The sequence below is a fragment of the Schistocerca cancellata genome, chromosome 7 (assembly GCF_023864275.1).
Source record: "Schistocerca cancellata isolate TAMUIC-IGC-003103 chromosome 7, iqSchCanc2.1, whole genome shotgun sequence".
Classification (NCBI taxonomy): Eukaryota; Metazoa; Arthropoda; class Insecta; order Orthoptera; family Acrididae; genus Schistocerca; species Schistocerca cancellata.
In genome coordinates this window covers 116,077,838-116,094,194 of record NC_064632.1, presented here as the reverse complement: position 1 = coordinate 116,094,194, position 16,357 = coordinate 116,077,838, and the positions used below count along the sequence as shown (strand labels likewise).

At 41.9% G+C, this 16,357-nt stretch overlaps 1 protein-coding gene across 1 annotated transcript in view; it reads left to right on the top strand.

Annotated features, from left to right (window-relative positions):
• The window catches only part of LOC126091919 (1-phosphatidylinositol 4,5-bisphosphate phosphodiesterase classes I and II), a 433,185-nt gene that overhangs the window by 355,812 nt on the left and 61,016 nt on the right, over window positions 1-16,357 (top strand). The window contains exon 18 of the mRNA XM_049907237.1: window positions 9,861-10,038. Coding sequence (XP_049763194.1) covers window positions 9,861-10,038 — 178 coding nt within the window. The remainder of the gene's footprint in view (window positions 1-9,860; window positions 10,039-16,357) is intronic.

Here is a 16,357-nt window from a genome sequence, read left to right as displayed (position 1 = left end):
CAAATATCAAAAACCACATTGTCCACATCTTTCCTGCATGCTGTTCCATCCTGCTTTATGTTAATCACTGCATTGAAAATACACATTTGCATTTCAGTTACAAATAGTAGAAGAACATTTAACAAAACAGGCACTTTTACTCATAAAATATGACCCTGTAGCTAATGCATGTGCTGATATATATTCTGTCAAATTAATGTTTCATGTTTTTCCAAACAATGCCTCATTTATGACGTTGTGAAACTGTTGGTCATAGTTGTCTGTTACACAGTATTGTTTTTCAGTGATTTGGCTTCTGTAGACTCTGGACTTTTTTAAACCTTCAAGCATCATTTGTACACAAGCACAGATAGATGATTTTGACAGATGGTAGAACAGACACATCTCCATACTTTAAATCATTTTTATTCGGTTTTTGCTGCTTACATTGTGATAGTTCCCATGTTAGTAATATGTGTAATACATCCTTTTCACAAAGAATCTTTCCAGACTGATTAAAACGTGTCATGGTTGGATGCATAATTAAAAAAGATATTAGGACAGGTATTGATAACTATTGACCCTTTCATTGTTAACTCCTTTCTCAAGTAATTTGGAAAAAAAAGTCAATGTACGTAGGAATTGGTATTTATGCCTGCCAATAAGAAATTCTGGACCAGGAGGGACCTTCCAGTGAAGATGCCATGGATCATTTCCTTCAACATGAATTAAGGATAACTGTATGACAAACTTCCACCTACTGGGATTTTTAATGATCTGTCTAAGGCATTCGGCTGAGCAAATAACATTCTTTTGGAGAATTTTGAAAGTCATTGGCATCCAAGATACAATTAGCAAGTGGTTTACTTCTTATTTAACTAATAGGAAACAAATAGTCATAGTAGATAGCTTAGGCAGCTCTTATGGTGCTTCTTTTACTGAGAGAGGACCTTTATTACTGTTATTTCACAGGGTTCAATATTGGGACCTGTCTTATTTGTGCTGTTTATAAATAACTTACACTGAAAAAGCAGAAATAGTGTTCTTTGCAGATAAAGCAAGCCTCAAATCAAGGCTAATAAAGATACAACAACAGAAAGGACGATAAATGAAATACTCAGATAATATTGTTTCAGAAATAAAACACTTTGAGCTGGATATGAACTTTTTTGTTTACAGGAGCATAACTAGGTATATGATTCAAATCACATCCACAAGTATACATCTACAAGATAGGAAACATGCAATCAACAGTACAATAAAAACTAGATACTAATACTAATATACTAATAATCTATGCTCTATGACAACCAATATGAAATACTCATATGTCAGTAAAACATAATACCCTAATAAAAGAAGGAGGGGGACATCACGTTCTCAAAATAACATACTGTTATGTGCAACAAGCAAGGCATCATAAATCAGATTAAACAGCTGAAAAACTGACATATTAGAGGTGCTTTTACCTATAATGAAAAGAACAAAATAAGAAAACAAAAGAAGGTAAAAAGCAACAGCTAGTAACATTGAAAGCCCATGGTTAGAAAACTTGCTTCATGCCAGGAAATGGTAGACAGCAGCCCTCGAGCAACCTCCCTGTGGTGCAGGACCACACTGCTAGTCAATGTGCTCATGTGTGTTACGGAGGGCACTAGCGCCACCATGCACATGGGGGGGGGGGGAGTAACAAACATTTTTGCACTTGTCAAAAATCATGGGAATGATATGAGGCCCCCATTACACCACGATAATATAACCTATAAAATACTTCAGCATAAACAGATGCAAGAGCATACAACAGCAAGCCCAGGGTCACTAACCAATCAGTCAAAAAAGTATGACCTTATGTTCTTGAAAGGCAATAACAGTTTGACATTATATTGTAATGTTTTAACTCCACCTGATTATTAAGGATGTGTTGGGGAATACAGCTTTAGACTCCACCTGATTTAAGGCCTCTTCCAAAATGTTTAAGGTCAGCCCCTTTACTTCTTTGTGTAAAACTTTTAAATTATTAGCTACACGTGTTATGGAGTGACCAGAATCACGTAAGTAGCTACTTAAAAGTAGGCTTCAAATTCCTCAGACTTTGAAGTTCTCAGAACATAATACTAAACTCTCTGCTAGTCTGTGCTACTTATCTGACAGGACAATAGCCACAACTGATGCAGTATACACCAGTAGTGTTTTGCTTTTCTCGAGCTACCTTCTCTCTATGTACACTCCTGGAAATTGAAATAAGAACACCGTGAATTCATTGTCCCAGGAAGGGGAAACTTTATTGACACATTCCTGGGGTCAGATACATCACATGATCACACTGACAGAACCACAGGCACATAGACACAGGCAACAGAGCATGCACAATGTCGGCACTAGTACAGTGTATATCCACCTTTCGCAGCAATGCAGGCTGCTATTCTCCCATGGAGACGATCGTAGAGATGCTGGATGTAGTCCTGTGGAACGGCTTGCCATGCCATTTCCACCTGGCGCCTCAGTTGGACCAGCGTTCGTGCTGGACGTGCAGACTGCGTGAGACGACGCTTCATCCAGTCCCAAATATGCTCAATGGGGGACAGATCCGGAGATCTTGCTGGCCAGGGTAGTTGACTTACACCTTCTAGAGCACGTTGGGTGGCACGGGATACATGCGGACGTGCATTGTCCTGTTGGAACAGCAAGTTCCCTTGCCGGTCTAGGAATGGTAGAACGATGGGTTCGATGACGGTTTGGATGTACCGTGCACTATTCAGTGTCCCCTCGACGATCACCAGTGGTGTACAGCCAGTGTAGGAGATCGCTCCCCACACCATGATGCCGGGTGTTGGCCCTGTGTGCCTCGGTCGTATGCAGTCCTGATTGTGGCGCTCACCTGCACGGCACCAGACACGCATACGACCATCATTGGCACCAAGGCAGAAGCGACTCTCATCGCTGAAGACGACACGTCTCCATTCGTCCCTCCATTCACGCCTGTCGCGACACCACTGGAGGCGGGCTGCACGATGTTGGGGCGTGAGCGGAAGACGGCCTAACGGTGTGCGGGACCGTAGCCCAGCTTCATGGAGACGGTTGCGAATGGTCCTCGCCGATACCCCAGGAGCAACAGTGTCCCTAATTTGCTGGGAAGTGGCGGTGCGGTCCCCTACGGCACTGCGTAGGATCCTACGGTCTTGGCGTGCATCCGTGCGTCGCTGCGGTCCGGTCCCAGGTCGACGGGCACGTGCACCTTCCGCCGACCACTGGCGACAACATCGATGTACTGTGGAGACCTCACGCCCCACGTGTTGAGCAATTCGGCGGTACGTCCACCCGGCCTCCCGCATGCCCACTATATGCCCTCACTCAAAGTCCGTCAACTGCACATACGGTTCACGTCCACGCTGTCGCGGCATGCTACCAGTGTTAAAGACTGCGATGGAGCTCCATATGCCACGGCAAACTGGCTGACACTGACGGCGGCGGTGCACAAATGCTGCGCAGCTAGCGCCATTCGACGGCCAACACCGCGGTTCCTGGTGTGTCCGCTGTGCCGTGCGTGTGATCATTGCTTGTTCAGCCCTCTCGCAGTGTCCGGAGCAAGTATGGTGGGTCTGACACACCGGTGTCAATGTGTTCTTTTTTCCATTTCCAGGAGTGTATAAGTCTTCTGCCAAGAGTCTGTCAGATAAAGAATGTGAGCTTTATCTTTTTATCCTTAGCTTATTGCCCACTTAGTGTGAAATCATGCCAAAGTATGGTATCCTGGGCTTGTTTATATGCTCTTGTCTGATCTATTTGGTTTTAATGATTTTTATGTTGAAATATTTTATGGTTTATATGGTTGCACTGTGTAACAAGGGCCTCAGTCATCCCCATGATATTTGGATATGTGCGAAAATGTTTGTAATTTTCTCTGCTATGTATATTCTGGCACTAGTGCCCTCCATGATGACGTGAGCACATTGGTTGGCAGAGTGGCCCTGCATGATGAGGTAAGGATGCTTTTTGCTAAGAGTGAGTTTTCTTAAACATGGGCTTACAGTGTTATTAAATGCGCCTTTTTACCTTGTTTTGTTTTCTTATTTTGTTCTTTTCATTGTATGTCATAGATTATCAGGATAGGTAACTAGTTTGTATCATAATGTCAATTATGTGTTTCCTGTCTTATAGGTGTACATCTGAAGTTTGATATCATGAAAGTGGCCATGCTCCTGTAAACAAAAAAGTTTATGAAGAGTTGAAAGCAGTTTATTTCTGAAATATGGTTTACCTCAGCTGCAGTTGATTTCAACAGAAAACTGTTTGTATCAGATAAAATTGTTGGCCAGTACCTGTTATCAGAAGGTGATAAGATACATACTAAAGTGAAAGTGATATATGAGGTTTGTTAAAAAAATTCCGGAACTTGGCCCACATTATTTTTTGATGCTTATCTTTTACTCATTTGAAATACTCTTCTCCACAATTGATACACTGCTCGTAACACCATACCCACTTCTGGAAGCAGTCTTGGTATGTCTGTTGCTGATCGTGCAAAGCGTTTTCTGCGAATTTTCTTTTATCTCATCTGTTGTTACAAATTTTCATCCATTCAAAAGGTTTTTCAACTATGGGATTAAAAAGAGTTCACAGGGGCCAGGCCTGGAGGGTAAGGAGGATGAGGCAGCACAGCGATTTTGTTTTTTGTGCAATAGCCACACTCCAATGGGAATGAATGTGTGGCTACATTATTGTGATGCAGGAGCCATGAACTGTCTTGCCACATTTCAGGCTATTTCCTTCTCACATTTTCTCACAGGCATTGCAACACGTCCTGATAGTATCATCGATTAATAGTTTGTCACTGTGGAATGAATTCATGATGAAATAATCATTCAAAGTCAAAGAAAACTATCAGCATGGCTTTGATATTTGACCTGGTCTGTCAAGCTTTTTATGGTCTTGGAGAATCTTTTCTGACCCATGGGAATGTTGGACCTCGGTCTCAACATTATAACCCAAACTTAATGGCAACACGATGCTTTCCAAGATACTGTGTCATGATGTCATGACATTATCCAGCTGAAATGTTACTTTCTTATGCAATCTCTTGGACAGTCAGTATTTGATTGACATGCACAATTATGTTGACATTCCTGTCCAGAGCATTGTCGTTAGACATCAAAGGGCATCCTGAATGAATGTCACCCTTAACTTCCATCTGGCCATTTTTAAACCATGTGAATCATTTGTAACATTGAGTATGGCTGAACTGCTCATGACTGTAGGCTTTCTGCATTTTTTGGTATGTCTCTATGTAGGTTTGTTTGAGTTTCATGCAAAATTTATTTCAGATGCATTGCTCTTCTAACTCTGCCATATTGAAATTCACAAATTGTGTGACACATCATTCTACTCAATGCAGCACTGAACAATAACTAACAGATGTACGACAATGAATCTTCCAGCAGTTACACATTAAACACAGGTGTGTGCAGGGATGCCAATTGCATTTCGCTCGCTTTCAGAACTAGTAATTCCTTCCATTTGGAGGATAGAGGGAAAGTTTGTGGAAATTTCAAAGGAAGTGCAGGTCATTCAGAACACAGTATGAGAGGGACCCACCCCCAGTGATGACAAGGGTAGATAAAGACCATATTCAAGCTGGTTCATGTACCATACCGATGGTCATTAATCTACTATGCAAGTTTGATCCTGGTCTGGCTCACAAGCTAGAATGCTACCTGTTAAGCTATAGGGCAGTTTTACATTGTAATTGTCACTACAGGGTATATTTAAGGCGTAGCATATTTTTATCCTTTTAACTAAACTTTTTGCCACCACAGTCACTGTAAGACCTTGGTGTGCTGACCAGCTGTTCCTTGATTTTCTGCAGTAGACATTAAAGTATTAGAGTGGCATATGGTCAGAAAAACTGATCTGCCTTCATGGAGCCATGACTTCTCCTCCAAGTGGTTCCTCAAAGTCTGAATGTACCCTGTTTCAGATCTCTCATTAGTGAAAATCCTTAACAGTATCTCTGATTTCAGCTTGATTTCTCTGTGTGGCAGCCAAGCATGCTGACTGCTCAGCCATAGAATCTTACTTCAGCAATAAATAAATAAATAGATTAATTACAATGTCTATTCCTGATGGAGAACTCAGTGAATCTGAAATGCTTATTAGTGTGTTTTTATTCCCTTGGCATTTGCCTTTTGACCTGACATATTGCCCAGATATTAAAATGAGAAGATTCATTATACAAAACAAAATTTTGTAACAAAAATTTTAATACAAGAAAAGAAAAATACAGCTGGAGATGAGTGTGAAAGTTTAAGAAACACATTGGAAAAGAAAATTACAAGACTAAATCCAACTATAACACACAGTTTTGTAACCATTGATTTTTAAAATTAAGTACGTAAGGAAAAAGTCTAATGATTCTACAATAAAAAACGAAACTCATGCAATTATAATGGAAATTCCTGCGTAGAGCAATATGGGAAATAAGGGAAAGGCAAACACTGACCTACAGCAGATCAAATGGTGAGAATACAGAAACAGTTAGTGCAGAACAACATTCACATTAGCTTTTGAACACTAATTCTTTTTCTAGCAACAGTACACACAACCAAACATACTACACACAGACATCCAAAGGCACACTCATGTGATCATGGAGAGACTCTCATGTAATTGTATGGATTGTAACATGAAGTATGTGTAGTGGCTGTGCTCTGTAAGGGGAAGTAGTAAAGCACTCTGATGTACTGGGTCACTTGCCTTCTTAGTTGGGGCTGCTAATGCATGTCTGTGCAGTGGCTCTCAAATCATAGGTGAGCTGGTTCAAATTCTGGCAGTGGATGAAAATTTTACTGCCAGTATTTGTCCAGCATGGAGAGAAGAGGTGGTGGCATAAAGTTCCTGATCACCAGTCTTTGCACCAATGTCCTGGATTAAATTTCAAGTCTCTCTACAGTGTCTCATGAAGTGAGGACATGTAAAATGCTATATACACCTCATTACATTCATCTACACTCTACAAATACATGTATGATACATTTCTCACATACCTGCAAGAAAAGGGGATATTGTGCACAGAAGAAGAACACCCTTCATGACAGGCAACTGAACACATCCCATGGAATATCCAAGCCAGCGAAGCCATATGACAGTTACATTTTTGCATTTACTGGCTTTAACTATGCACATATATTCATCATATCTACTAGTGAATATTAGGATCTATGTAATTGCTTCAAATTCTTTGTAACATAGGACAGTTGTTTTTACCACTTATATTAGTTTCTTAAACTTGCTGATTTACAGTAGATTTGGTGATCACTGATTTTAAAAAAATGCAAGACACTTTTGTGCCTTCATAAACAGCACATTATGTGAAGTGATTATTTCAACCCTCTGTACTCTTCCAGTTAAATATGAATTAATCCATTTGTGCACAGTCCCACACAATGAAAATACATCAGAGAGAGTAGGAAGCAGTTGGTAAATACTCATTTTCTGTTAAGAGAGGATAGAGTAGACACAGTGAAAAGAGAAAGAAATAATATAATTAAAAAGTAAAAGGAAAGGGTCAAAGAGAAAGATGGCCTAGAAAAGCAAAACAGAGAGTTGTAGATAGAGAGGAAAAATAAAAATGAACATAATTGAAATAAATAAATAACTAATTAAGAAAATTTTGCAATATGAGAAGAGAGGAAAGATTAAATCCAGGAGGATGCAGGTATTACAATGTGCGCTGGAGATCAAGTTTTCACCTCTGAAGTTCAGGAAAACTAGTGCTGCATCTGAGGATCCAAACAGCACATTTGGTTTAGTTGGTGCTTGGATTTGTTAAGTAATACTGTAGAGCATGCTCAGAAGCTTGAAACTAGGTGTCCCATTGACACACATTTCTCTTGATTCCACTCATGTGTTCAACAGTTTTGTGATGGTCCTTCTTGCATAAATTTCTACACAGGGAACAGTTGTCAGTTGGTAAATAACACAGGTTTTTTTGCCTTTAATGTTGTAGGATTTACTTTTGTTGGGACTGGAGTAAATTGTAATGAATGGGAGCATGTGGGGCATTTTTAACTATGAGAACAAATTTCGGAGGTGGTACACTGAAGTAGCAATTTGATAAGACTGATGCAGATATGATGGTGAAAGATGACAATGAATTGCGTTGGTAGTGTATTGGGGACATACAATATCATTTCATGGCTTAAGTTGAGACAAGCATAGCTCTGCTTTAGTAATCTATTGCTGTATTTAAGACCTCTGTATTATGGGGTAAGGAGGGAGGGGGCAGGGGGCAAGGATTACTTCTGGCTATATTGAGTGAAAAAGCTATGATGGTCATGTCAGAGTAGGTGACTGCGTGAGAGCTTACTTTCTGTATCTGTTCAGTGAGATAGTTGCAGTAGAGGAAAGCATAGGAGAGATTACTGGTATAGGTTTTGAGGCACATACATTTACTGTGGTTAACCAGGCTATTGTATAGAAGGGATTGCTTGACATAGAAAGGTTTGCAGCTATCAGAGTGGAGGTATTGTTGCATATATGCTGAGAAGAGGTTGACAGACACTTGGCTAAAAGCCCCAGTGAGTATGAGGTCAAAACCAATAAAATGACTCTGGGCCTGGAGAAGGAGCAATTGAGTTCAAGTTTGGAAAAGGTGTTAAAGTGTTTCAGGATGTGGAAGAGTTCTTCATGTGGGTGTATACCTCCAAGACATCACCAGTAAATCTGCACCAAGCAGAGTGTCACAGATTTTCTGTCTACCCTTCTATTACCTCCAATAATCTTCTAGTCTCTTTGATGCGCTTCCCTTCACCTTTGTCTCATCTCATCTGCTTGACCTACACTCACCCCTTCCCAACCTTTTCCAAAAGATCCCTATATCCCCTATGAGTAAGAACTGTATGGTGTAAAAATTAGTATTTTCTAATGTAAGTATTTCTGTTGGCAGTGTTAGGAATTGTGCCTGAAATTCCAGAGAGCACTTTCTGGGAAGAATTGGTGAACATATTACTTCCTTCCACATGCATTTTGCGTAATGATCAGGATGGGAAAATTTGAGTTATTAGAGCCAATACAAAGGCTTGCTGACAATCATTCTTGTCGGTGGCATTTGCAAGTTGAATAGGGTAGGGTAGGAGGTCAGTTAATGGTATCAGAAGTACCCTCTGCAGAATGCCATTTGGTGGCTTGTGGATATATGTAAATTTAGATTTGCCTCCTGTATTTTGGTCATAATGAAAGTATTCTCAATTGAATTTTACTTTTGATACAATTAATGTTAGTATTACTCTGTTTTGCCAGTATTGATGTATATTACTATGCAGTCCAAGTATGTTTTGCCAGTATTGATGTATATTACCGTGCAGTCCAAGTAAGGTAATGGCACTTAATGATGTTTGTAATATTTACATCTAAAGGAAACTTAGCCACTCACCTACGGCGGACTGATGTGTGGTGCATAGAAACACGTGGATGGAAACACTGTTCACACTAGGTTTCAATGCTCCTGCACTTTTTCTAATTAAAGTACACCCATTAAACACACACTCCCATGCCTATCTCAAGACTCAGTCTCACTGTGGTTGCAGTAGAGTGTGTTTGGGTGTCTGTGTGATTGTGTGCATGAGTGGGTATAATTTTGTTAGAAAAAGAGCAGGAGCTCAAAAGCTAGTGTGAATAGTATTTCCTGTATATGTTTCTATATGCTTCACTCATGAGTCCGATATGGTGAGTACCTGAGCATTTAACTTTCCCTTATTTTACATGTTATTCCATCCAGGAATTTCCATTATTGTAATATTTACATCTCTTATACTCCAGCTAAATATTTTACACTGAAGTTCAGTAATTACAACAATATAATTACCTATTCATATAATTGTCTGCAGAACTGATATGCAACACCAACATCACCATGAATCATCAGAACTGTCAGAGAGTGAAGGGGAAACAACACGTCATGCAGGTAGTACGGGGCTACCTCGAAGTCACTCAGAGAGACTTCTCGCTATGTTTCGGGATCACATACATCAGGAGCGTGAGCTACATGAAAGGTACCATGAACTGGTAAGTTGTGGATTCTATTTCTATACATACATGAATGTGTGCGTGTACATACATACACATACACACACATTTATTCATTATTGTTTTGATTAGTTAGAGACAATGGCAGAGTTTCTTTCTGGGATGAAATGGGGTAGGAGAGGATGGAGTTTGAAGAATATAAAACCAGTATGAACCTGATAATATATATATATGAATATAATAGAGGGAAACATTCCACGTGGGAAAAATATATTTAAAAAGAAAGATGATGAGACTTACCAAACAAAAGCGCTGGCAGGTCGATAGACACACAAACAAACACAAACATACACACAAAATTCTAGCTTTCGCAACCAACGGTTGCCTCGTCAGGAAAGAGGGAAGGAGAAGGAAAGACAAAAGGATATGGGTTTTAAGGGAGAGGGTAAGGAGTCATTCCAATCCCGGTAGCGGAAAGACTTACCTTAGGGGGAAAAAAGGACAGGTATACACTTGCACACACACACATATCCATCCACACATACACAGACACCCACGTGATTTACAACACTGTATGTGTGGATGGATATGTGTGTGTGTGCAAGTGTATACCTGTCCTCTTTTCCCCCTAAGGTAAGTCTTTCCGCTCCCGGGATTGGAATGACTCCTTACCCTCTCCCTTAAAACCCATATCCTTTTGTCTTTCCTTCTCCTTCCCTCTTTCCTGACGAGGCAACCGTTGGTTGCGAAAGCTAGAATTTTGTGTGTATGTTTGTGTTTGTTTGTGTGTCTATCGACCTGCCAGCGCTTTTGTTTGGTAAGTCTCATCATCTTTCTTTTTAAATATATATTGGCCTTTACAAATGTCTGCTTGTGTCTGTGTATATGCGGATGGATATGTGTGTGTGTGCGAGTGTATACCTGTCCTTTTTTCCCCCTAAGGTAAGTCTTTCCGCTCCTGGGATTGGAATGACTCCTTACCCTCTCCCTTAAAACCCATATCCTTTTGTCTTTCCTTCTCCTTCCCTCTTTCCTGATGAGGCAACCGTTGGTTGCGAAAGCTAGAATTTTGTGTGTATGTTTGTGTTTGTTTGTGTGTCTATCGACCTGCCAGCGCTTTTGTTTGGTAAGTCTCATCATATTTCTTTTTAAATATATTTTTCCCACGTGGAATGTTTCCCTCTATTATATTTATATATATATATATATATATATATATATATATATATATATATATATATAGTTATAATAGAAGGAAACATTCCATGAAGGAAAAATATACCTAAAAACAAAGATGATGAGACTTACCAAATAAAAGTGCTGGCAGGTCGACAGACACACAAACGAACACAAACATACACACAAAATTCAAGCTTTTGCAACAAACTGTTGCCTCATCAGGAAAGAGGGAAGGAGAGGGAAAGACGAAAGGATGTGGGTTTTAAGGGAGAGGGTAAGGAGTCATTCCAGTCCCGGGAGCGGAAAGACTTACCTTATGGGGAAAAAAGGACGGGTATACACTCGCACACACACACATATCCATCCACACATATACAGACACAAGCAGACATTGACTCCTTACCCTCGCCCTTAAAACTCACATCCACATACAGTGTGTCTGTGTATATGCGGATGGATATGTGTGTGTGTGCGAGTGTATACCTGTCCTTTTTTCCCCCTAAGGTAAGTCTTTCCGCTCCTGGGATTGGAATGACTCCTTACCCTCTCCCTTAAAACCCATATCCTTTTGTCTTTCCTTCTCCTTCCCTCTTTCCTGATGAGGCAACCGTTGGTTGCGAAAGCTAGAATTTTGTGTGTATGTTTGTGTTTGTTTGTGTGTCTATCGACCTGCCAGCGCTTTTGTTTGGTAAGTCTCATCATCTTTCTTTTTATATATATATATATGAATATAATAGAGGGAAACATTCCACGTGGGAAAAATATATTTAAAAAGAAAGATGATGAGACTTACCCAACAAAAGCGCTGGCAGGTCGATAGACACACAATTTGTGTGTATATATATATATATATATATATATATATTTAAAAAGAAAGATGATGAGACTTACCCAACAAAAGCGCTGGCAGGTCGATAGACACACAAATAAACACAAACATACACACAAAACTCTAGCTTTCGCAACCAACGGTTGCCTCGTCAGGAAAGAGGGAAGGAGAAGGAAAGACAAAAGGATTGGGTTTTAAGGGAGAGGGTAAGGAGTCATTCCAATCCCGGGAGCGGAAAGACTTACCTTAGGGGGAAAAAAGGACAGGTCTACACTCGCACACACACACATATCCATCCACACATACACAGACACAAGCAGACATTTGTAAAGGCAAAGAGTTTGGGCAGAGATGTCAGTCGGGACGGAAATACAGAGGTAAAGATGATGTTGAAAGACAGGTGAGGTATGAGCGGCGGCAGATTGAAATTAGCGGAGATTGAGGCCTGGCGGATAGCGAGAAGAGAGGATATGCTGAAGGGCAAGTTCCCATCTCCGGAGTTCTGACAGGTTGGTGTTAGTGGGAAGTATCCAGATAACCCGGACGGTGTAACACTGTGCCAAGATGTGCTGGCCGTGCACCAAGGCATGTTTAGCCACAGGGTGATCCTCATTACCAACAAACACTGTCTGCCTGTGTCCATTCATGCGAATGGACAGTTTGTTGCTGGTCATTCCCACATAGAACGCTTCACAGTGTAGGCAGGTCAGTTGGTAAATCACGTGGGTGCTTTCACACGTGGCTCTGCCTTTGATCGTGTACACCTTCCGGGTTACAGGACTGGAATAGGTGGTGGTGGGAGGGTGCATGGGACAGGTTTTACACCGGGGGCGGTTACAGGGGTAGGAGCCAGAGGGTAGGGAAGGTGGTTTGGGGATTTCATAGGGATGAACTAAGAGGTTACGAAGGTTAGGTGGACGGCGGAAAGACACTCTTGGTGGAGTGGGGAGGATTTCATGAAGGATGGATCTCATTTCAGGGCAGGATTTGAGGAAGTCGTATCCCTGCTGGAGAGCCACATTCAGAATCTGATCCAGTCCCGGAAAGTATCCTGTCACAAGTGGGGCACTTTTGGGGTTCTTCTGTGGAAGGTTCCGGGTTTGAGGAGATGAGGAAGTGGCTCTGGTTATTTGCTTCTGTACCAGGTCGGGAGGGTAGTTACGGGATGCAAAAGCTGTTTTCAGGTTGTTGGTGTAATGGTTCAAGGATTCCGGACTGGAGCAGATTCGTTTGCCACGAAGACCTAGGCTGTAGGGAAGGGACCGTTTGATGTGGAATGGGTGGCAGCTGTCATAATGGAGGTACTGTTGCTTGTTGGTGGGTTTGATGTGGACGGACGTGTGAAGCTGGCCATTGGACAGGTGGAGGTCAACGTCAAGGAAAGTGGCATGGGATTTAGAGTAGGACCAGGTGAATCTGATGGAACCAAAGGAGTTGAGGTTGGAGAGGAAATTCTGGAGTTCTTCTTCACTGTGAGTCCAGATCATGAAAATGTCATCAATAAATCTGTACCAAACTTTGGGTTGGCAGGCCTGGGTAACCAAGAAGGCTTCCTCTAAGCGACCCATGAATAGGTTGGCGTACGAGGGGGCCATCCTGGTACCCATGGCTGTTCCCTTTAATTGTTGGTTTGTCTGGCCTTCAAAAGTGAAGAAGTTGTGGGTCAGGATGAAGCTGGCTAAGGTAATGAGGAAAGAGGTTTTAGGTAGGGCGGCAGGTGATCGGCGTGAAAGGAAGTGCTCCATCGCAGCGAGGCCCTGGACATGCGGAATATTTGTGTATAAGGAAGTGGCATCAATGGTTACAAGGATGGTTTCCGGGGGTAACAGACTGGGTAGGGATTCCAGGCGTTCGAGAAAGTGGTTGGTGTCTTTGATGAAGGATGGGAGACTGCATGTAATGGGTTGAAGGTGTTGATCTACGTAGGCAGAGATGCGTTCTGTGGGGGCTTGGTAACCAGCTACAATGGGACGGCCGGGATGATTGGGTTTGTGAATTTTGGGAAGAAGGTAGAAGGTGGGGGTGCGGGGTGTTGGTGGGGTCAGGAGGTTGATGGAGTCAGGTGAAAGGTTTTGTAGGGGGCCTAAGGTTCTGAGGATTCCTTGAAGCTCTGCCTGGACATCAGGAATGGGATTACCATGGCAAACTTTGTAAGTAGTGTTGTCTGAAAGCTGACGCAGTCCCTCAGCCACATACTCCCGACGATCAAGTACCACAGTCGTGGAACCCTTGTCCGCTGGAAGAATGACGATGGATTGGTCAGCCTTCAGATCACGGATAGCCTGGGCTTCAGCAGTGGTGATGTTGGGAGTAGGATTAAGGTTTTTTAAGAAGGATTGAGAGGCAAGGCTGGAAGTCAGAAATTCCTGGAAGGTTAGGAGAGGGTGATTTTGAGGAAGAGGAGGTGGGTCCCGCTGTGACGGAGGACGGAACTGTTCCAGGCATGGTTCAATTTGGATAGTATCTTGGGGAGTTGGATCATTGGGAGTAGGATTAGGATCATTTTTCTTCGTGGCAAAGTGATATTTCCAGCAGAGAGTACGGCTGTAGGACAGTAAATCTTTGACAAGGGCTGTTTGGTTAAATCTGGGAGTGGGGCTGAAGGTGAGGCCTTTGGATAGGACAGAGGTTTCGGATTGGGAGAGAGGTTTGGAGGAGAGGTTAACTACTGAATTGGGGTGTTGTGGTTCCAGATTGTGTTGATTGGAGTTTTGAGGTTTTGGAGGGAGTGGAGCTGGAAGTGGGAGATTGAGTAGATGGGAGAGACTGGGTTTGTGTGCAATGAGAGGAGGTTGAGGTTTGCTGGAAAGGTTGTGAAGGGTGAGTGAGTTGCCTTTCCGGAGGTGGGAAACCAGGAGATTGGATAGTTTTTTTAAGGTGGAGGGTGGCATGCTGTTCTAATTTGCGGTTGGCCTGTAGGAGGATGCTCTGAACTGGTGTGGATGTGGGAGAGGAAAGATTGAGGACTTTTATTAGGGACAGGAGTTGATGGGTGTGTTGATTGGCTGAGTGGATGTGTAGGTGAAGGATTAGGTGGGTGAGGGCAATGGATTGTTCGGTTTGGAACTGGTATAGGGACTGATGGAAAGAAGGGTTGCAGCCAGAGATGGGAACTTTAAGTGTGAGGCCTTTGGGGGTGATGCCAAATGTCAGACAAGCCTGAGAAAATAAAATATGGGAGTGTAATCTGGCTAGGGCGAAGGCATGTTTGCGGAGGGAATGTAAATAAAACTTAATGGGGTCGTTGTGGAGGTGTTGTGAGGGTGACATGGTACTGGAAGGTGGAAAGTGGAACACGAGGCTGAAATGAAAATGAAAATAAATATAAAAATATATGGGGAGAGATAAAGGTAAAACTAGAAAGCAAATGGAGATCTGGTGTGAAAAAAGGCGAAAAAGGGTTGGTTAGAGCTGGGCTATGTTGATCCTGTGGTGAACTTGTGTAGGTAGATAATGATGTGCACAAAGGTTAGGTGGTTGTGTTGCCGCCAAAACACGTTAAAGGGTGGAGAAATACGGGAAAATTTCGAAAAAACTACGTGAGGATGTATTAAAAGGGTGGTTTGGTGGTGGCAGATTATGGAAATGAAGCTAACAATTGTCTGATGAAGAAATAATGACGTTAAAACCTGTGGGAAGCGGCTAAAAATGATCGATGATGTGAGAAAAACGGAAATGGAAATAAAGCAAAAGATATTAAAACTAGCCGAAAAGGTTGTTTAATAGCTGAAAGGAACTGTTTGTGAACTGGAAACGGTGGATTTTATAGCAGCGGTAGTGTTGAAAGCGGAAAAAAAATTTTTGGTTATGGTTTGGAAGTGGGTTACGTATTATTACGTACTATTGAGTATATATCGGCGGGATAAAATTGTATACTGGATTACGGTAAAAAAGGAGAAGGTGAATAGAAAGTAAAACTGCTGGCAAAAACAGAAGGAGGAAATAAGATGACAGAAAAGACTACGAAATGTAACAGTGACAATAACAATAACAATAACAAACGTGATTGTTGGATTCAAATTAATGATATGAATATAATAGAGGGAAACATTCCACGTGGGAAAAATATATTTAAAAAGAAAGATGATGAGACTTACCCAACAAAAGCGCTGGCAGGTCGATAGACACACAAATAAACACAAACATACACACAAAACTCTAGCTTTCGCAACCAACGGTTGCCTCGTCAGGAAAGAGGGAAGGAGAAGGAAAGACAAAAGGATGGCGGAGCTTCAAGGAATCCTCAGAACCTTAGGCCCCCTACAAAACCTTTCACCTGACTCCATCAACCTCCTGACCCCACCAACACCCCGCACCCCCACCTTCTACCTTCTTCCCAAAATTCACAAA